Source organism: Pipistrellus hanaki (genome assembly GCF_964339955.1).
Source record: "Pipistrellus hanaki genome assembly, chromosome: 1".
NCBI lineage: Eukaryota > Metazoa > Chordata > Mammalia > Chiroptera > Vespertilionidae > Pipistrellus > Pipistrellus hanaki.
The window spans coordinates 61,739,578-61,760,471 of NC_140503.1; the positions used below are offsets into that span (position 1 = coordinate 61,739,578).

Sequence of the window (20,894 nt, forward strand, 5' to 3'; positions counted from 1 at the left end):
GAGAGACTCTTTGCCTCTGTCGTGGTGCTGTGTGTGGAGAAGGGCCTGTGTCTGATGTACAACCAACCGGAGGACGAGTTCTGTGAGCACAGAGCTCACGTCGTGGATGCAAGGCAAGCGGAGCCCTCAGCGCTCGCAGGTTCCAAACTCCGAGCCGCCCAACCCCTGAGCGGGCGGGGCAGGGCGGGGCCGGGGAGGCGGGGCCTCGCTGGGGGCGGAAGCGCCAACCTGGCGGCGGCGGAAGCCTGCTGGTCAAGATGGCGGCGCCCAGGGAGGCCAGGAACGAGTAAGCTGCTGGGCTGGAGAGACGGACTTCAGGGCATCTCGGCGGAGGGCTCTGGTGCAGAGTATTTAGTTCCTCTGTCAGAGCCCGCCCCAGGGCGTCTGCGATCCCAGGCGCGGCCCTCCATCCCCGGCGGCGGCCAGGCTGAGACTCGGTGATTCCTCTTTGCGGACGCGGGTGGTCCAGGAGCCCGCGCGACCGCGCAGCCCTGTGGGGCACCGCAGTGTACAAGTGTATTTCTTTTATGCTATTGTAAGTGGAATTTTTTTACTTAATTTCACTCTCTGATCGTTCTTTGCTAGTATCTAAAAATACAAATTATATATACTTTACAGCCCAAAGTGTTTTACTAGTAATTCAGTACTTTTAGTCCGGGCATGTTTGCTCCAATTTGATAAGAGTCCCCACTCCCAGGTATGACATTTATGTGCCTGGCTCCTGGTGCATTTTCCTTAGTTCCCCTCAGGTTGTAACTGAGACTTTTTGTCATCCACAGGTTGTAAACAACCTGAGTTGCCAGTAAATATTGCTGCTAGGCTGATGATATCAACGAAGGATAATTAGGAAAGGAATGGCAATAAGGCACGAATGAGGAGGAATGAGTTGACATGAATCCAAGGAAAAGGTCTTTGCTGCACAATAAAAAGAACCAGGGTTGAGTTAAAGAGGGCCCATCTTTGTTGCTTTTAGGGGTGACTGAGAGGGAGTCCCCACTCAGAAGCAGTTGTACCAGAGAGGCAGCTGGAGTGTCAAGATGCTGTCCAGACCAAAGCCAGGGGAGTCGGAGGTGGACCTGCTGCGATTCCAGAGTCAGTTTCTTGCAGCGGGTGCAGCCCCGGCAGTACAATTGGTGAAGAATGGAAGGAGAGGTGCCAATGCTAACCTGGACCAGCCTCGGCTGCAGGATCAGCGGGATGTGGTGATGCTGGACAGTGAGTGGCTGTGTGTGTGTGAGGCTGAGGAGGAGAGGGTACAACATCAGGGTCTCCTTCCCCTTCCTGTTATGGCTGGATTCTACCCATAATTATTTCATGCACTGCATAGCCTCTGTGGCTGCAGCTCCATTTTACATAGGACGAAACTGAAGCTCAAAGACGTTAAAGATCTTGTCCAAGGTGACACAGCTTGAGCCAGGGCTCCCCAGTAGCTGACTTTCCCCTAGCCTTCAGACTCTACCTGGGAAGGTATGAGTATCCTCATATCTGTTTGGGTTTTTTTGTTTGTTTGTTTTGTTTTGTTTTTTTCCTCAGCTCTCCCAGATTTGCCCCCAGCTTTGGTTCCTGCTCCTCCGAAAAGAGCCAAGCCCAGCCCTGGCCATTCCCTGGCTGACCATGTGGACCCTGAAGAGAGGCTGAACAGGCATGATCAGCACATCACTGCTGTCTTGACTAAGATTATTGTGCGTCTCACCCTGACTGAGTGGGACAAGGCATCCTGGGGCACAAAGGATATTGGACGGGGGTGGTGAGCCTTATGAGTAAAGGGTGATTTAGAAAGATGGGACTTTATTCCCCTGCAGTGAGGTGGGGGTCTGGTTTAGGATCACTGTGCCCTAAAAAAAGCAAGGTGGCCTTATCACTTTATAGGGTGAGATTCTAGTTATACAGAACTGGGGCTACTAGCATAGGCTCCAGCTGGGGAAGTCTCTGTGTCATCACTTCTTTGTCCTCTGTTGCGCAGGAACGAGATACAAGTTCAGTGGCTGTGAACCTGCCTGTGCCCAGTGGTGTCGCATTCCCCCCGGTATTCCATCGCTCACAGGAGAGACAGGTAGACGGGGTAACCTTAGATGGTACTTAGGGTACAGTCAAGTGAACTTCCGCATCTTCTGCAGATTGGGAAACTTAATGATAAGCAATTCTGTTGTTAATGTGGCACTATACTAATTGCTTTATATGCATTCCTTTATTTAATCCTCATAATAATGATGTAAGGTAAGTAACATTATCCCCATTTTTTTCATAAGATAAATGACTTTTTCAGCACCATATATCCAATAGATAGAAGAGTTGGAAATCCAGCCCAAGTCTGTCAGCCTTCAAGACCTGTACTCCTGTAGTGGCCTGCTTTTTCTGAGGACTAGGGATGTGACTGTTGGAGATTAAGCAATTTGCTTTTATCTCTTTGTCCCAGTGACTAGTACAAAGGGGTTGAGAAGAGAATGGGGTAAGGAATATCAGTCACCTGAGTTTTCTTTTTGCCCCATAGAGGAAGTCAGCAACATCTGGTAAGAGAAGCATCTTTGCCCAGGAAATTGCTGCAAAGAGAGGATCTGAAGCCAGCATCCCACCAGGTAGAGGAGTTGTGTCTACCCAGGACCGACCAGAGGGTGAGCTGGGGTTGAGAGGCATGAGCTTGGCTTTTTTGTGACGCAGGCTAATAGACTGATCTTTGGATATACATGTTCCCTGCTTCAAATATGAATTGCATTTGAGCCATTTAAAGAGGAAGTAGAGTATTGAATATGGGTGGCTTAGGTCCACATCTTGGACTTAGGTGCAGGGAGAGAGCAGGCCAAAGAAGAGGATAGAAATGGCAAAGACTACAAAATAAAGATAGAAGCCAAGATTCCTTTAATGATGCACATTACTAGTGGAAGAGCTGGGGGCATGCCCTTGACATGCAGCCTGCACATCTAAGAACATGGTCAGAAAGAAGGATGTTTCTAAAAAAAATCACCTATAAGTCCAAGGGGAAGAGTGAGTAGGAGTGGAGGTAGGGATCTCTGGTCTGTGCCTGGGAAAGCTCTGGGGCCTCCATCTCTCTCCAGGCCTCCTGGGACTGGAGAAGAGGGCCGAAAAGCCCAATTGGCACGAGGCAATTATGAGGCAATGAAACTGACCATACACTTCTTCCAGGTGCTGTGCCCTGTGAGTCACTCACACCCAGGGAGCAAGACCACCAGCTTCCATGTGGCAGCCAGAACTTCCAGGGACCCCATCTGGTCACAGGAAAGGGGCTCAGGGACCAGGAGGCTGAGCAGGAAGCCCAGACCATCCATGAAGAGAACATAGCAAGACTGCAAGCTATGGCTCCTGAGGAGATTCTGCAGGAACAGCAGAGGCTGCTCGCTCAGCTTGGTATGGGTGCCTGGCTTTCCTGCCAAGGCTGGGCTAGGAAGGGGCTGCTACTTGTTGAGGAAAGCTTACTGTGATTGCCAGGCATTATGCTGAGTACTTTACATCATTCTGTCCTAAACTGTTCCTGGGAGGTAGGTGGTACCAATCTTGTTTACTTAGGGAAAAAACAAAAAGAAAAAAATGTGCCGAAACTGATTCTCTCTCATCCTATCTCTCTTTCCCTCCCCTTTACTCTCTGAAATCAATAAAAATATATTTAAGAAAAAAGAAACATCAATGATGAGAGAGAATCATTGATTGGCTGCCTCCTGCATGCTCCCTACTGATGATCGAGCCCGCAACCTGGGATGTGCCCTTGACTGGAATCAAACCCAGGACCCTTCAGTTCGCAGGCCAGCACTCTATCCACTGAGTCAAACTGGCTAGGGCCAAAACCATTTTTAAGAAATTCTCCCCCAGACCACATAGCTGGTAAGGAACACGGGTGAGATGTAAACCCAGGTCCATGTGGTCTCACAGGCCCTGATCTTAACCACGCTGCTGTGTGTATTGTACTACCTAGTGTAACAGGCACTGTATTACAGCTATTCTCTAGTATGGCTGCAGTACACTCTACTATATGATGCTCTACTGTGCCATTCCTCCCTCCTAGTTTCTGTGCACCCAGTCAGTCTTATTCCAAACTATATCTAGCCTGGCCTGTGTTGCTCAGTGGTTGAGCATCGACCCATGAACCAGGAGGTCACAGTTCAATTCCTAGTCAGAGCATATGCCAGGTTGTGGACTTGATCCTTGATGTGGGGCGTGTAGGAGGCAGCTGATTGATAATTCTCTCATCATTGATGTTTCTTTTTTAAAAATATATTTTTATTGATTTCAGAGAGGAAGGAAGAGGGAGCGATGGAAACATCAATGATGAGAATCATTGATTGGCTGCTTCCTGCACCCCCCTCCCCCCCATCCCCACTGGGGATTGAGCCCACAACCTGGGCATGTGCCCTGACTGGAATCAAACCATGACCTCCTGGTTCATAGGTCGACACTCAACCACTGAGCAACACTGGCCTGGCTCATCATTGATGTTTTATCTCTCCCTCTCCTTTTCTCTAAAATCAATCAGTAAAACTATATCTAGCACTTATATAGAGCATAGCTGAGTACTTTACGTCATTAGGTTTTTAGTGAATATTAGTGCATAAATAAATTAGTTACAAATGAGAGAAATTTTTTCCCTAAATGCCTTCATTTTCACTCTTACCAACATTCATTCACTTATTCCACAGCCACTTGGGGCCTATGACCTGGAGCCCAGCACAGGGATGGGCATAAACATGGGCCAGTGGACTGTGAAGGATGGAGGCAGAAGTGGGCGGCAGGTCCCAGTGACAGTTTTGGGTCATTGAGGCCCGCCCAGGGCCCAGGGGCCTCAGTCCAGGGCTGGGAAGTGGCTTGGTCCTGGCACCTATCGGCAGTATTCAGGTTTCGGGTGTAGAAGAGGTTAGGGAAGATCTACCTTCATCCCCTCTCTCCACCCCCTCTCCTCTAGATCCCAGCTTGGTTGCTTTCCTGAGATCTCACAGCCGTACCCATGAGCAAGCGGAAGAAAAGGCCGTCAAGGAGCAGAGGACAGGAGGCCCCTCTGCGGAGGTCACTGGAGAGAAGCCCATTGTGCCAACCTCTGCCAGTGAGCCTGGGCAGGAAGATGAGCTGGAGCCAGGAACCCCAGGTTTGGAGGAGGGGGGACATCTTTTGGGGAATAAAAGGCGAGGAAAGAATTCCTTCTGGCAGATGAGAAAAGAGAATCTCCTCTGTCCTTGATCATCTAACGCAGCATTTTTCAACCGCTGTTCCGCAGCACACTAGTGTGCCGCGAGATGTTGCCTGGTGTGCCGTAGGTGCAGACAAGACAAGAATTTTATAATTTTTCACTATTTTGTTTACTTAATATTTCATAATAAAGTAATTATAAAATACTTTCTTTGTGTTTATTTGATTCCTATTCAAGAGAATTACTTTATATATAGTCAATGTAGGCACAGAGTTAAATTTTTTAACATTTTCTAATGGTGGTGTGCCTCGTGATTTTTTTCATGAAACAAGTGTGCCTTTGCCCAAAAAAGGTTGAAAAACACTGATCTAACGTGAATCTTCATTATTGCCTTGAAATCTGTCTTCATTTATGGACGTGTGTATTCTTTCTGCACATGCTTCCTGTTTCCCTGTCCTGTTGCTTCTCCTTTTCCCCCTTCCCTGGTAAAAGGCAGCACTGTGTGATGGCTGAATGGCCCCTCCCCCCAGAGCATCTTCTCCCTGCCTTTGCAATAGCTGCCCCCGCTGTGGTTCCATCCAGCCCAGTTTTCTGCCTCTCTCTCAGAGTCGGGGAAAGACGGCAGGGCCGGGGTGATGGGAGGAGAGTGATGCAGGTCTTATGAATATGCCAGACCTGAAGCGGAGGGGCCAGTGGGAGCACTCATTTCCCAGGAATTTGATTGTTTTATTAGTGATTAACAAAAGAAGAAATTGAATTATGAGAGCCAGGACCTCCTGCCCCTGGATGAGCTCCCGGCCAGCCGAGCAGGTTGGGTGCGCGTTGGGGTGAGGAAGGAAGAGGTTGTTGGTGTTTGCTTTTGTATCTTGCCTCCCTGAAGCAGTATAGCTCCCCCCACTCCTTGTCCCCACTTCTCTGCTCCTGTGGGAGGTTGGTACTAAAGAGTGAAACTGCCGAAACCGGTTTGGCTCAGTGAAAGGAGCGTTGGTCGGTCTGTGGACTGAAAGGTCCCTGGTTCTATTCCGGTCAAGGACATGTACCTTGGTTGCGGGCACATCCCCAGTAGGGGGTGTGCAAGAGGCAGTTGATCGATGTTTCTAACTCTCTATCCCTCTCTCTTCCTCTCTGTAAAAAATCAATAAAATATATATATATTTTTAAAATCTGAGACCCTTTAGAAAAAAAAAAAGAGTGAAACTATGTTTTGCCTGATATATGTGGTCCTCTCTCCCTTCCCTTCTTAACTTCTCCTCTTCCCTTTCCCCTCCCAAGGAATCCTTGGGGTCAGTTAGGGGCTAGAGCCCATGGACTAGGTGTGTTCTGCCATATTGGGGACAGGACACTTGCCCAGTTCCCAGGATGAAGTACCCCAGTGGCTCAGTGAGCTGAGTCCCTTAGGGAATACTACTCTGCCTCCATCTCCCCAGCTCTGGCACTGCCCGTGGCCCCCCGGAAGGAGTGGCTGCACATGGACACTGTTGAGCTGGACAAGCTCCATTGGACCCAGGACCTGCCCCCACTCCGGCGGCAGCAGACACAGGAGGTGAGGAGCGCGAGCTGGCCTACAGGGGGTGGGTCGTGTGAGAGTGGAGCTGCGGCTCTTGTACCCAGAACCCAAGCTCAGGCCCTTTTGTTCCTTGAGCTTGAGAAACATCTCTTCTTGCTCCCCTTCCTGGCACCGTAGGCCAGAGGAGCCCACTTCTAATCAGAAGCAGAGTCAGCGCCTACGACCTAAGAGGCCCGGGGTTAAAGGTGAGGGTGGGTGAGGGGAAGTTGCTGCTGCCCAGCCCATGGCCCTCTTTTCTCTTCCCGTTAGAGGATGCAGGCCCGATTCAGTCTTCAAGGAGAACTGCTGGCTCCCGATGCGGACCTGCCCACCCACCTGGGACTGCACCACCATGGAGAGGAGGCAGAGGTGACCATGGGGTCCAGAGGGGGTGGGCAGCTTTTAACAAGCCTGGAAAAGGACTCTGGTCAGACGCCTTGGCCCTCCTATTGCAGTTCATGGCCCATTGCATCCATTCAGGTTCTTAGCTCACAGTCTTTCTCATTTCCTCAATTTCCAGTCAGGGATAAAACTAATTTTTAAAAAAAATATATATATATATATTTTTTTTTAATATATTTTATTGATTTTGTACAGAGAGGAAGGGAGAGAGATAGAGAGTTAGAAACATCGATGAGAGAGAGTCATCCATCAGCTGCCTCTTGCACACCCCCTACTGGGGATGTGCCCACAACCAAGGTACATGCCCTTGACCGGAATCGAACCTGGGACCTTTCAGTCCCCAAGCCGACGCTCTATCCATTGAGCCAAACCGGTCCCGGCTAAAAAAATATATTTTATTGTTGTTGTTTTTTTAATAAATCTTTATTGTTCATATTATTACAAATGTTCCTCTTTTTCCCCCCCCTCTGTTGCTCACCTCCACCAGGTTCCCACCCCACCCTCTGCCCTTTCCCCACCCCCCATTGTCCTCATCCGTAGGTGCACAGTTTATGTTCAGTCTCTTCCCACTTATTGATTTTGTACAGAGAGGAAGGGAGAGAGATAGAGAGTTAGAAACATCGATGAGAGAGAGTCATCGATCAGCTGCCTCTTGCACACCCCCTACTGGGGATGTGCCCACAACCAAGGTACATGCCCTTGACCGGAATCGAACCCGGGACCCTTCAGTCCCCAAGCCGATGCTCTATCCATTGAGCCAAACCGGTCTCGGCAGGGATAAAACTAATTTTGATAAAGTATTTAAAATTAGTATATTATACCTAAAACATCTGCCAGTTCTCTCACTTCCCCTTGGTGCTTCTTAGACAAGAGCCTTGCTCCCTCTTGTCTGCTCAGTCACCATGTCTTCCAACTCTGCCATGTCATTCCAGTCCGTCCCTCTTGAGGCTGCCACACTCATTCCCTCCGGTCCAGCTCAGGCCACGCCTTGCCTTGGAAAGTTCCCTGGCTCCATAGCCCCATGAGACAGTCCCTCCGCAGTCTGTCCCTGCCCCCACTCCTGCCCACCGTTCTGTTGCCCTCTCCCCACGTACATCTATGCTTACGGCCTCCGGGGCTCAGCTCCTGAAGTCTGCTTTATGTCATGGTTATTTGTACGCATATCTCATCTTCTTTACCAGTTTGAGGATCCATTGAGAGAGAGATGTACCTTTGTCTTCCCCGTGACTTCTAACCCAGTGCTTGGCAGATCCGGGTGCTGTGTATTTGTTGGGGGTGCTGTCCTGTATCCTGACTCTGTGACTTCTTGTCCCTGCCCCAGAGAGCGGGGTACTCCCTGCAGGAGCTGTTTCACCTGACGCGCAGCCAGGTGTCCCAGCAGAGAGCGCTGGCACTGCAGGTGCTGGCCCAGGTCATCAGCAGGGTGAGTGCACCCCTGGCTGTCCTTCCCACCGCACACCTCACACCGCACACCGCACACCTCACACCGCACACCGCACACCTCACACCACACACCTCACACCGCACACCACACACCTCACACCGCACACCTCACACCGCACACCGCACACCGCACACCGCACACCGCACACCGCACACCTCACACCGCACACCTCACACCGCACACCTCACACCGCACACCGCACACCTCACACCGCACACCGCACACCTCACACCTCACACCGCACACCTCACACCGCACACCGCACACCGCACACCTCACACCGCACACCTCACACCGCACACCGCACACCGCACACCTCACACCGCACACCGCACACCTCACACCGCACACCTCACACCGCACACCGCACACCTCACACCGCACACCTCACACCGCACACCGCACACCTCACACCGCACACCTCACACCGCACACCGCACACCGCACCTCTCACCTTAGGACTTTCCCACTTCCTGTCCTCCTCACGCTGGCTCCCCAGTCCGCACACCAGCTGTCTGGGTCAGACGGGGAACGGATGGGCAAGTGAAGGGTTTCGGACAGGATGGGGAATGTCGGCCCTGCCAAGGCATTAGTGGTGATTTAACTGAATGTCTGACCACAGATAGCAGGTTAATGTTGTTGTGGTTAGTCCTCACCCGAGGATATTTTCCATCGATTTTCAGAGAGAGTGGAAGAGAGGGGGGAGACAGAGAGAAAAACATTGATGTGAGAGAGACACATTAATTGGTTGCCTCCCACACAGGCAGAGGTCAAGCCTTCAACTGAGGTACAGGCACGTGCCCTTGACCAGAATCGAACCCGCAACCCTCCAGTCTGCGGGCCAGTGCTCTCACCACAGAGCCAAACCAGCCTAGGGCAAGGCTACTTTTAAGTTGATAATTTTGTGTGGCCTGCAAATGGTATAAATACCCAAATGGCCCATGGTAGAAAAAAGGTGTCCCACCCTAGTTTAGGACAAAGACTAACTTCCTCCTGCATGCTTTCCTCCTCCCAGGCCCAGGCCGGTGAGTTTGGGGACCGGCTGGTGGGCAGTGTCCTGCGCCTTCTCCTGGATGCTGGTTTCCTTTTCCTGCTGCGCTTCTCCCTGGACGACAGAGCGGACGGGGTCATCGCAGCTGCCGTGCGGGCTCTTCGAGCTCTGCTGGTGGCGCCGGGAGATGAGGTACAACAGGGATAGGATGGGGCTTTGAGACATTAGGGTCCCTATTGTTCCTGTGGTCGGTCCTGCCCTCATTGTGCTCCAGGCAGAGCAGAGGATGGGATAGCAGCTCATCTTTATTTATTTATTTATTTATTTATCTATCTATCTATTTTCACCATCTTCTTTTAAAGGCCACATAGCCTGGAGCCTTGCCTATCTCTCTCTTCCCCCCCCCCCCCCCTCTCTGCTTTGTTTGGCTTTGTTTTGTTTTGTTAGTCTCACCCAATGATATTTTTCTCATTGAGTTCTAGAGAGAATAGAAGGGGGTAAGGACAGAGAGAGAGAGAGAGAGAGAAACATTGGTGTGAGAGAGATACATCGATTGGTTGCCTCCTGCTCATGCACCAACCAGGCCAGGATCAAACCTGCAGGGAGAGAGAGAGAGAGAGAGAGAGATTGAGAGAGAGAGAGAGAGAGAAACATTGGTGTGAGAGAGATACATCGATTGGTTGCCTCCTGCTCATGCACCAACCAGGCCAGGATCAAACCTGCAGCCCAGGTAAGTGCCCTTGATCAGGAATCTAAGCTGCCGCCTTCAGTGCAGGGGCAGCTGCTCCATCCACTGAGTCCCAGCGGCCAGGATGCCCTTCTCTTATTTGTTGATGGTTCCACTCTCTATCCCTGGGCCCATTTCGTGCGTGACCCCTTCTTCCTGCCCCATTCTCTTTCCTCTGGCAGGAACTCCTCGACAGCACCTTCTCCTGGTACCATGGCGCTATGGTCTTCCCGATGATGCCCACCCAGAAGGACAAGGACGAGGAGGATGAAGATGAAGAGCCCTCAGGAGACAAAGAGAAAAAAAAGAGCCCTGAGGAAGGAAGCCAGCCTCCATCTGACCTGGCCCGACATGATGTCATCAAGGTAGGGATGCTGGGACTGCTCATCTGCCCCATGACCTCGAAGGCATGCACATGCTAGGCAAGAGGGGCCTCGAGGCCTGGGGTCCAGCTGCATTTGGCAGTAGATTTCTCTCTCATCCCCAGGGGCTTCTGGCCACCAATCTGCTGCCTCGGCTGCGCTACGTGCTAGAGGTGACCTGCCCGGGACCTTCCGTGGTCCTTGACATCCTGGCAGTACTCATCCGCCTGGCCCGGCACTCCCTGGAGTCAGCTACAAGGGTGAGAAAACGGACACAGAATGGGCAGAGAGTCCAGCTGGGCCTAGTCTTGACCCTCAGCCTCCCTACCTCCCTTCCCTCCTGTTCCCCACAGGTTCTGGAGTGCCCTCGGCTGATAGAGACCGTAGTTCGAGAGTTCCTGCCCACCAGCTGGTCCCCTGTGGGCGTGGGGCCTACCACCAGTCTACACAGCGTACCCTGTGCAGCTGCTATGAAACTGCTTCGTGTCTTAGCCTCAGCTGGTAGAAACATTGCTGCCCGGCTGGTAAGCAGGACACAGGTCGGGGGTGGTGGTAGTCCTCAAGACAGTGCCGGGCTAAGGGCTCAGCATGGCCACCGGCTCTAGTGGCCTGCTCATGCCATCTTTCTCCTTGTCTTGATTCAGTTGCTTAGAAATGCAACAAAAACCACCAGTCAGGAACTTAGTCAGCTGGAGCCTAATGTATTCTTTTTTTTTTTTTTTTTTTTTTTTTTTTTTATATATTTTATTGATTTTTTACAGAGAGGAAAGGGAGAGGAATAGAGAGCTAGAAATATCAATGAGAGAGAAACATAGACCAGCTGCCTCTTGCACACCCCGCACCGGGGATGTGCCCGCAACCAACGTACATGCCCCTGACCGGAATCGAACCTGGGACCCTTCAGTCCGCAGACCGACGCTCTTCCGCTGAGCCAAACCGGTCTCGGCTGGAGCCTAATGTATTCTGTCGGCCTGCTCTGCTCTCATGTGGAGGGAGGGCTCCCGGGCCAGAAAAGCCACATACAGATACGCACACATCACCCATCACCCATAGCCAAGAAGCCCTGGGAAAGGTACCTAGCAGGTGCTCGCTAAACAGGAGAGGAGGGGCAGGTGGGACAGCGGGGCAGGTGAGGAGGTGCACCCTGGCCCGGAGCTGTGGAACCAGAGGGGCCTGGAACAGCTAAGTTGAGTCAGTCTCCATAGTGGGAGAACCTGAGGTTACTTGAGACCCCAGCTGACCCTGACCCCAGGCTTTCTGTCCCCCTCAGTTGGGGAGTTTTGACCTCCGGAGCCGCCTGTGCCGCTTTGTAGCTGAGGCTCCTCAGGAACTGGCCTTGCCCCCGGAGGAAGCTGAGATGCTGAGCACGGAGTCCTTCCGCCTGTGGGCTGTAGCAGCCTCCTATGGCCAGGGCTGTGACCTTTACAGGTGAGCAGAGACAGCGGTAGGCTCCCTGCGAGACCTTCACGTCTGCACTCTCGCCTAACCTGACGATTCAGCCTTGCCCAAGGTTTCAAGCTTGGAGGGAGGCTGGAAATGAGGCAGAGGGATTCTGGGAGTAATGACCAATCAGGGGAGAGCAGGGGTGGGGTAGCCTTGAAGGTCTGCCTCCTTCCCTTCAGCCCCCAACTTCCCTTCCTTCCTTCTTCTTTTTTTTTTAAAAAAAAATATATTTTTATTGATTTCAGAGAGGAAGGGAGAGGAAGCAAGAGAGAGAAAGATTAATGATGGGAGAGAATCATTGATCGGCTGCCTCCTACACGCCCCACACAGGGTATTGAGCCTGCAACCTGGGCGTGTGCCCTGACTGGGAATCGAACCGTGACCTCCTGGTTCATAGGTTGACACTCAACCACTGAGCCACCCCGGGAGAGCTCCTTCCACCTTGAAGTCTCCCAGGATTACCCAGCCTGGGGTCTCCCTTCTGGTCCTCCTTACCTGTACTGCAGAGCTCTGGGGCAGGCCTGCCTTGTATCTTACATTGCTGTGTCTCTCCCACACTGAGATGCAGTCATCATTCTCCCCAGGGAGCTGTACCCAGTGCTGATCCGGGCCCTGCAGGCCATGCCTAAGGAGCTCAGCGCTCAGCTCACACAGCCCCTGTCCATGCAGCGGAGAGCCTCACTGCTCACTGTCCTCACCCAGCTGACCTTGGCAGCCAGCAGCTCTGCCCTGCAACCCGGCAGGTAGGTAACGGCCCTCAGCTGCCACAACAGACCTCCTACCAGGAGCTCTGGGGCAGGCAGGAGAGTTCCTGCCCAGAGAGAGGGTGGCTAGAGCTTAGAGGGGTGTCCAGGCAGCCAGATCCTCACTGTGGCCCCTGTGGCATTCCTGTAGTGACTCTGCTGAGGCTGGTCTGTCTGCCGCCCCGTCCTCGATCACGTGGACACAGGTGTCTGGGCTCCGGCCTCTTGTGGAGCCGTGTCTCAGGCAGACCTTGGAGTTGCTGCCCAGACCTGAGAGGTGGAGAGCTCTGGGCCCGGTGCCCACTGCCTGCTTGCTCTTCCTAGATGCCTACTACCAGGCCTGGAGCCAGCAGGTAAGTGTTGCCCGCCTGCCTTCCACCATGCCCTGGTTGCCCCCCCCCCCCTCTTTACCTCTCCACTCCTGCCTCCTCATTCCCACATTTTCCTACTTTCTACCTTTCCTTCCTACCTTTCGTTCTCTTTCCACTTCCATACTCTGTGGAGCTTCCAAAAGCCATGGTGAGGACCAGAGAACCCCTAGCAGCAGCTCAGCCCCCATGGAGCCTTATGCTCTCAGGACCCCTCTCAGCGGGTGCCAGAGCAACCTCCGGGTCTTCTTTCCCGCCACAAGCGTCAGAGGGCAGGACCTCCAAACACTGACTCTTGGGCTCTTGGAATTGTGGACTTGGCCTGGGTGCACAGGGTCTAGGACAGGGGTCTTTAAACTTTTTAAAGTGGGGGCCAGATCACGGTCCCTCAGAGAGCTGGAGGGCCGGACTATATGAACTACTAATTCCTACTGTAACACCTCGGCTGCGCTCACTGCACAAAAAACCTGGCGGGCAGGATCAGACTCCTCTGCGGGCCGCATGTGGCCCGCGGGCCGTAGTTTGAAGACCCCTGGTCTAGGAGAACGGGAGTCCTGGGCTGTCAGCTCAGTGAGCCCCTTGGTCCTCCAGCCAGACTTGTGCCCAGGGGATTGGCTTCAAGACATGGAGCGCCTGTCGGAGGAGCTGCTGCTGCCCCTGCTGAGCCAGCCCGCTGTGGGCAGCCTGTGGGATTCCCTGGGGTATGTACTGTGTGTTGCGGGGGGGAGGTGGTGGTTCCTGTGGGGTTCCAGGATCTGCCTCCCTGGTCCATCCGGGTGGAGGCCCTCAGCCTGAGGGAAACCTGACTCCTGTCAGGCCTCAGTTGGGGGCTCAGGAAGGTGGGCACTGGTCTGCACTGGCAAGCCCCTCTCCATTTCTCCATCTGCCTCAGGCGCTGCTCTCCTCTCTGCAACCCACAGTCCTGCGCTCCGGCCCCCGAAGCTCTGCCCAGCCTCGTGTCCCTGGGCTGCAAAGGAGGTTACCCCCCTTTCAGTCTGGCTGGCTCAGCCTCACCCTTCCCGGTTCTCACTTCCCTCCTCACTCTTTTCAACACCCTGGCCCGGATCCACAAGGGGCTGTGTGGCCAGGTGAGCCCTGGGCACCTGTTAGATTCCAGGCAGGGGGCCCAGGAGCCAGGAATCAGAGGGAATGTGGGGAGGGCGCCCCTGGGGGAAAGGAGGCCGTGTGTCTGAGTTTGGCTGGGGAGAAAGCCGCCACCTGGGGACCCAGGAGAGATGGCGTCACCTTCCGGACCTGAACACGCTGCTCTCCTCAGCTGGCTGCCGTGCTGGCTGCCCCCGGACTCCAGCGCTACTTCCTCCGATGTGCGGCTCCCGTGGCCGCCCCGCTCCTCACGCCCTTCTCAGTGTGGGCCCTGCGCCACGAGTTCCACCTGCAGTACCTGGCACTCAGCCTGGCTCAGAGAGCAGTAGGTACCCCCACCCCTACCCGCTACCTACTCCCTCTGCCCCACGTTACCTGCATTCTGCTTCTGTGTGACCTGTGCTGCTCCTGCAGGCAATGCAGCTTCTCCTTTCCTCCAGATCCGCCCGTCAGCATATATCTTAGCTTATGTCCTCATCCTCACTTCTGTTTGCTTTGTCCCCTTTCAACCCTTGAGCCCCCCGCCATCTGTCCACAGGCAGCACTCCAGCCGGTGCCGGCCACCGATGCGGCCCTCCACCACGGCGTGGCCGTGGCTCTGCTGAGCCGGCTGCTGCCCGGAAGCGAGCACCTCGCCCGTGAGCTCCTGCTGAGCTCTGTGTTCCGGCTGGAGTTTCTCCCGTAAGTCCAGAGTTGGTGGCATCAACTCAGCCCTGTGAGATGAGAACTGTGGTTAATGACTGAGTAGCCTTCAAGTGGGAGACCTGGGCTTAATTCTCTTTCTTCCATGGATTACCCTTAACCTGTCTGAGCTTCCATTTTCTCATTAGTAAAATGAGTTGGGGATAAAACCACATTAGAGAATTATGAGACTTCAGAGTGACTGTATGGTATATAAACTAATACACACGTGTAATAGCCAACAGTTACGAGGGCTTATTTTGTGTCTGGCATTCCCTTAAGTATTTGACTCTGTTGTAAGCATTTTACCCTTATCCTGAGCTAGGTATTACTGTTTGTTAAATTATTTTTCAGTTAAGTTGACATACAATATTATATTCGTTTCATGTGTATAACACAGTGATGAGACATTTGCACACCTTACAGAGTGACCCCCCAATAAGTAGATTACCGTGAGGAAACGGAGGGACGGAGAAGTTCTGTAAACTTGCACCTAGGCAGCTGGCCCAGTGCCCATCCTCCAGCTGCCACCACACGAAGGGTGCCAGGGGAGCTGGGAAGCCCTAGGAATCTCCCCGGGAAGCCCCGGAAAGCTGGCATGGCCTCTGGGTGCTGTGGGTCCAGCCCTTATTTTAACTTTTGGGTTCTGTTACAGGGAAAGAGCCTCAGGGGGCCCAGAGGCAGCCGACTTCTCGGACCAGCTGTCCTTAGGGAGCAGCAGGGACCCTGGGTGTGGGCGAGGGGCTCTGCTGGCTCAGGCCTGCCAGGACCTCCCCAGCATTCGCAGCTGCTACCTGACCCACTGCTCCCTCGACCGAGCCGGCCTGCTCGCTTCTCAGGCCTCGTACCGAGGGGAGCTACAGCGAGTCCCAGCCCTGCTGCTCCCCTTGCCTAAGGAGCCTCTGCTGCCCACCGACTGGCCTTTCCTGCCCTTGATCCACCTCTACCACCGGGCCTCCGACACCCCCTCAGGGCCCCCTCCTGCTGACGCCGTGGGCACAGCCATGCGGGCCCTGCAGTGGCTGCTAGTTCTGGAGAGCTGGCGCCCCCAGGCCCTCTGGGCTGTGCCTCCCGGAGCCCGCCTGGCACGGCTCATGTGCGTGTTCCTGGTGGACAGTGAACTGTTCCGGGAGACCCCAATACAACGTCTGGTGGCAGCTCTGCTGGCCCGGCTCTGCCAGCCTGAAGTCCTGCCGAACCTCCACCTGGATTGCCCTCTGCCCGGCCTGACGTCCTTCCCTGACCTCTACGCCGGCTTCCTGGAGCATTTTGAGGCTGTCTCCTTCGGGGACCACCTCTTTGGGGCTCTGGTACTCCTTCCCCTGCAGCGTCGGTTCAGCGTCACCTTCCGCCTTGCCCTCTTCGGGGAGCACGTGGGAGCCCTGCGAGCTCTGGGCCTGCCTCTGACCCAGGTACCGTCTCAGCCCAGCACTGCCATCTGGGCGTCTGCACTGCCATCTGGGCGTCTGCACTGCCATCTGGGCGTCTGCACTGCCATCTGGGCGTCTGCACTGCCATCTGGGCGTCTGCACTGGGCTTTGGGGGCGGTCGTGGTGTCAGGAGCTTGGGAAGCCTCTTGGGGGCTTTGATGAGATTAAGAGAATCCATGAAAAGGGTTTAACCTGGTATCTGGCGTATAGTAGATGTTTGTTCAAGACACAGCTTCTTGCTCATGAGGTGCTATGATCTAGGTAAGAGGTCGTTCTCAGTTATTCAGGTTCCTGGTGCTGAGTCAGTGTGCGGAGGATGGGAAGCTGGCTTCCCGGAGGAGAAGGCTCTGTGGAAGAGATGGCAGTTGGCCTAGCATCGCCCAGGAATATACCTAGTGGGACAGGTATATTCTGAGCAAAAGCTCAGGGGCAGAGGATAATGTGACAGGGCCTGTGAGGAGGGGAGAGAATAGTCTAGAACAGATATAAAACTTGGAAACTTGTTGGAAACAAAGCTAATAAAGTCTTAAGAGGGCCTCAAATATCAGCCTAAAAAGTTAAATTTATAAATTGTAAAGAGCTACTTTTTTTTAAGATTTTTTTTTTTTACACTGTGAAATTCTTTTATTTGCTGCATATTAGTGCTTGACCAACACTACACCATTAGGAACACAATTCCAGGTGCTTTTTTTTCAGTCCTCACCGATGGATGTTTTCACTGATGTGAGAGTGAGAACGGGAGAGAGAGAAACAGCGATTGGTTGCCTCCCAAATCGAACCAGCAACTCTTCAGCATACACGATGTCGCTCCAGTCATCACAGCCGGGGCCGAAAGGTGTAATATAATTGAGCGGTTGAACATGACTTTTTTTTTTTTTTTTTAATATATATATTTTTATTGATTTTTTACAGAGAGGAAGAGAGAAGGATAGAGAGTTAGAAACATTGACGAGAGAGAATCATCGATCAGCTGCCTCTTGCACACCCCCTACCGGGGATGTGCCCGCAACCAATGTACATGCCCTTGACCGGAATCGAACCCGGGACCTTTCAGTCCGCAGACTGAGGCTCTACCACTGAGCCAAACCAGTTTCAGCGGTTTGTTTTTGTTTTAAAATATATTTATATTTATTTCAGAGAGAAAGGAAGAGAGATAGAAACATCAGTCATGAGAGATTGGCTGTCTCTTGCACAGCCCCTACTAAAGACTGAGCCCACAACCTGGGCATGTGCCATAACTGGGAATCGAAATAGGATTTGGTTCTTAGATTGACACTCAACCACTGAGCCACACCAGCAGGCTGAAAGTTTTGTTTTGTTTTTAAATATACTTTTATTGATTTCTGAGAGGAAGGGAGAGGGAAAGTGACAGAAACATCAGTGATGAGAAAGAACCACTGATCAGCTGCCTCCTGCATGCCCCACATTGGGGACCAAGCCCACAATCTGGGCATGTGCCCTGACTGGGAATCGAACCCTGACCTCCTGGTTCATAGGTCAATGCTCAACCGGTGAGCCGGGCTGAAAGTTTTAATGTTAAGTAGATTAAACAGGTAGCAATACACAACTGCTTCGGTCTCCCAGTTTTCCTGGCTTTCCAGCCTTTTAGTCTATAGCCTTATTCTTGTGATAGAGAGGGAAGCATGTCAGTCTAGGACCTGCCCTCATGATTTGACTCCTGTGACCATTAACCATCCACCCTGTTGTCCAGTGGTAAATATTTCCACCTCACGCTCAGCATGTTTCATCTCCCGACACAGTTGCCTGTGCCCCTGGAATGCTACACGGGGCCTCCTGAAGACAACGTGGCCCTCCTTCGGCTCTATTTCCGGGCCCTGGTCACCGGTGCACTCCGTCCGCACTGGTGCCCGGTGCTCTATGCCGTGACGGTGGCTCACGTCAACAGCTTCATCTTCTCCCAGGATCCACAGAGCTCAGTAAGTTACATCCCCGTCTCCTGAGGGAGGAAGGGAGCCTGCAGTTGCATTGCCTTTGGGCCAGCTAGAGAGGAGGTGAGGGCCAGGCAGGGCCGGCGATGGGGGCCGGTCCTTGGCCCAGTGCTCCTCCCTGTTCCACCCCTAGGATGAGGCCAAGGCTGCCCGCATGAGCATGCTGCAGAGAACGTGGCTGCTGGCCGATGAGGTAGGGGGGCACAGCCTGGAGGGAGGGAGAACAAAAGGTCTTCGGGGACAGAGATCTCAGCAGGATCTCACTACCCACGTCATAAAGTTTCTTCCCTCTGTGCAGGGTCTCCGGCAGCACCTCCTCCACTATAAGCTTCCTAACCCTACCCTCCCTGAGGGCTTTGAGCTGTATCCCCAGCTGCCCACGCTACGTCAGCAGTACCTCCAGAGACTGACCCAAAATGGCGTATCTGAGACCTAGCAGAGCTGCCACCGATGAAGAGATGGATACATTCTCCTGGAGTTCACCAACAGAAGCCTGGCCAGACAAGAGGGCCTTGTATCCTAAGGAAGGGCAGGAGACAAGGGAGCAGAAGGCTTGCCGTCCAGGGATTGGGCTGCTTGAGGGTTTGGAGCAGGGTGAGCCCTACCATCATATCCTAATGTCTGAGCTCAGCATCTGGGCCTCTAAGGATCGGTGCTGGGAGTGAAGGGTGATTAGCCATTCACCCCTTCTTGGGGACAAGACAAACTAAATAAAACTCCCTCTCCTCCCACTGACCCAGCCTAGAGTATATGAACGTTATAACTACGCACTGAAATAAACGAAATTTTTTCTCCTGGGTTTCTGATTTGGTCTTATTTCGGATATGTTAATTCAGAATTGGTATCAAGGGTTGGGTTATCCTAAAGAAGTGTGAGAGACTGGAGGAATCATGAGTGGAAGGTGACAACTGAGTCCACATGTGGAGACAACAAAAGTGCAGTTCTGGAGTGCAGCCAGGCCAGGGCGGTGTTCTTGGGATTGTGGGCACTCTGGAAGGAGTGTCCTGGAAGTACAGGTTCCTTAAAGCAGCAAGTCAGCATCTTGTCCATGGTGCCTATTTCCATATCCTGAGATGTGCAGAGGCCAAAAGCCAGACTATTGCAGTAGTTTTCTGTTTGGATGTGGTAACGATACCATAGACTGGGTGGCTTATAAACAGACATTTATTTCTCCCGGTTCTGGAGGCTGGAAAGTCCTACATCAAGGTGCTGGCAAATTTGGTGTCTGGTGAGGCCTGCATCCTGCCCATGGACAGCTCTCATGGCAGAAGGGACAAAGGAGGTCTCTGTAAGGGCATCCTACCCAACAAGGTGGGATCCTAATCACTTTCCAATGGCCCCACCTCCACAGACCCTCAGAGTGAAGTTTAGATTTCAACCTAGGAATCTGGTGGGTCACACCATTCGGCCTTTACACTGTTCTACAGACACCCCTTCCGTATGGACTGAATTGGTGGTAGGCAAAGCTGAGGAGTGGCTCAAAACAAACTCTGGTTCATTGGTTCATCTCTTTCTTTTGAGAGTTTCTAACACAAGCTGTCATTTGTTATGTGGAATAACTTACCATTGTATTTACAGGTCATCAGAATGAGTATGGTGTGCCCTGTCAGTAGGTGGAACCCAGTCCCCATAAATGCAGTTGCTGAACACAGTATTATACAATATGTTTTACTAAGCAACCACTTTATCCGCAGTAATTCCTACGCTTACCGTATGACAGAAATCACCTGGAGAATGTGTTAAAACAGATTGTCGGGCCCTACACCAGTGTTTCTGGCTCAGTGGGTCTAGGGTGACATTTGCATTTCTAACAAGTTCCCAGGGGATGCTAATGCTGCTGCCCAGGCTCCATCCCCCTTGAGAACCAGTGGCTCACAGACACCTTACGAAGGAAATTCTGTGACCTCACAGTGGGATATCTACAGAGTTATATAGGCCTAGGCACCAGAGCTTTTACAAAATCACTGTTGTATCTACATCTGGCAGTATACACTCGGAGAATTGTACCAAGTACCTAACTACTAGAGCTTCGTTTTCCACTGTTTTATATGAAATATATGCTTCAGCCTAAAAAATTAGTACTTTGTGCAAAAGAATGAGGAAGATACAAAACTGTCTGAAGGCTGAATGGCCCTCACAGTTTTAGGATGCCTGTGATTTGCAGAGCAGTTCTCCTTCCTCTGATTGTTACAGGGGGTGGGGAAACTGCCTCAGACAGGTGTGACTACACCATCACCCGCTGGCCAGAGAAGCTAGCACAGTGCTAGCACTCAGATCTGATGTCAGACTTTCACACCATCACACTAAAGTTTTGCAGAGTTAACACGGGTAATGGAATTGTATGAGGTGAACTGGAGATCCTTGGTTCTGAGGGTGTTGGGAGGTACAGTCTTACATCACAAGTAATGGCAAGTGCTGATGCCTTACTTGGGGCAGTTTAAGGAGCACTTCTGCCCATCTGGTTTGGCTCAGTGGATGGAGCATCAGCCTGCAAACTGAAAGGTCCCAGGTCCGATTGCGGTCAAGGGCACGTGCCCGCATTTCGGGCTTGATCCCCAGTGGGGGACGTGCTG

The 20,894-nt window shown here is 52.6% G+C and overlaps 1 protein-coding gene across 5 annotated transcripts; it reads left to right on the top strand.

Moving 5' to 3' along the window:
• Nucleotides 1–209: 209 nt before the first annotated feature.
• RPAP1 (RNA polymerase II associated protein 1) lies at nt 210–19,120 on the top strand. 5 transcript variants are annotated; one of them, XM_084904494.1, is made up of 25 exons: nt 210–535; nt 991–1,215; nt 1,534–1,682; nt 1,964–2,053; nt 2,492–2,612; nt 3,142–3,363; nt 4,910–5,089; nt 6,559–6,674; nt 6,948–7,046; nt 8,401–8,502; nt 9,539–9,706; nt 10,424–10,606; nt 10,729–10,863; nt 10,957–11,127; nt 11,874–12,031; nt 12,631–12,789; nt 12,941–13,142; nt 13,749–13,858; nt 14,050–14,245; nt 14,434–14,586; nt 14,800–14,942; nt 15,598–16,354; nt 18,133–18,309; nt 18,455–18,514; nt 18,620–19,120. In XM_084904494.1, exons 2-25 carry the CDS (start codon nt 1,038–1,040, stop codon nt 18,755–18,757), a joined length of 4,167 nt encoding a protein of 1,388 aa, XP_084760620.1. In that variant the 5' UTR covers nt 210–535; nt 991–1,037; the 3' UTR covers nt 18,758–19,120. The 5 variants fall into 5 exon arrangements, with proteins under 5 accessions (XP_084760620.1, XP_084760619.1, XP_084760622.1 ...); XM_084904493.1 differs by having other exon boundaries at nt 211–535; nt 974–1,215; XM_084904496.1 differs by having other exon boundaries at nt 211–535; nt 974–1,215; nt 2,492–2,576.
• The last annotated feature ends 1,774 nt before the right edge of the window (nt 19,121–20,894 follow it).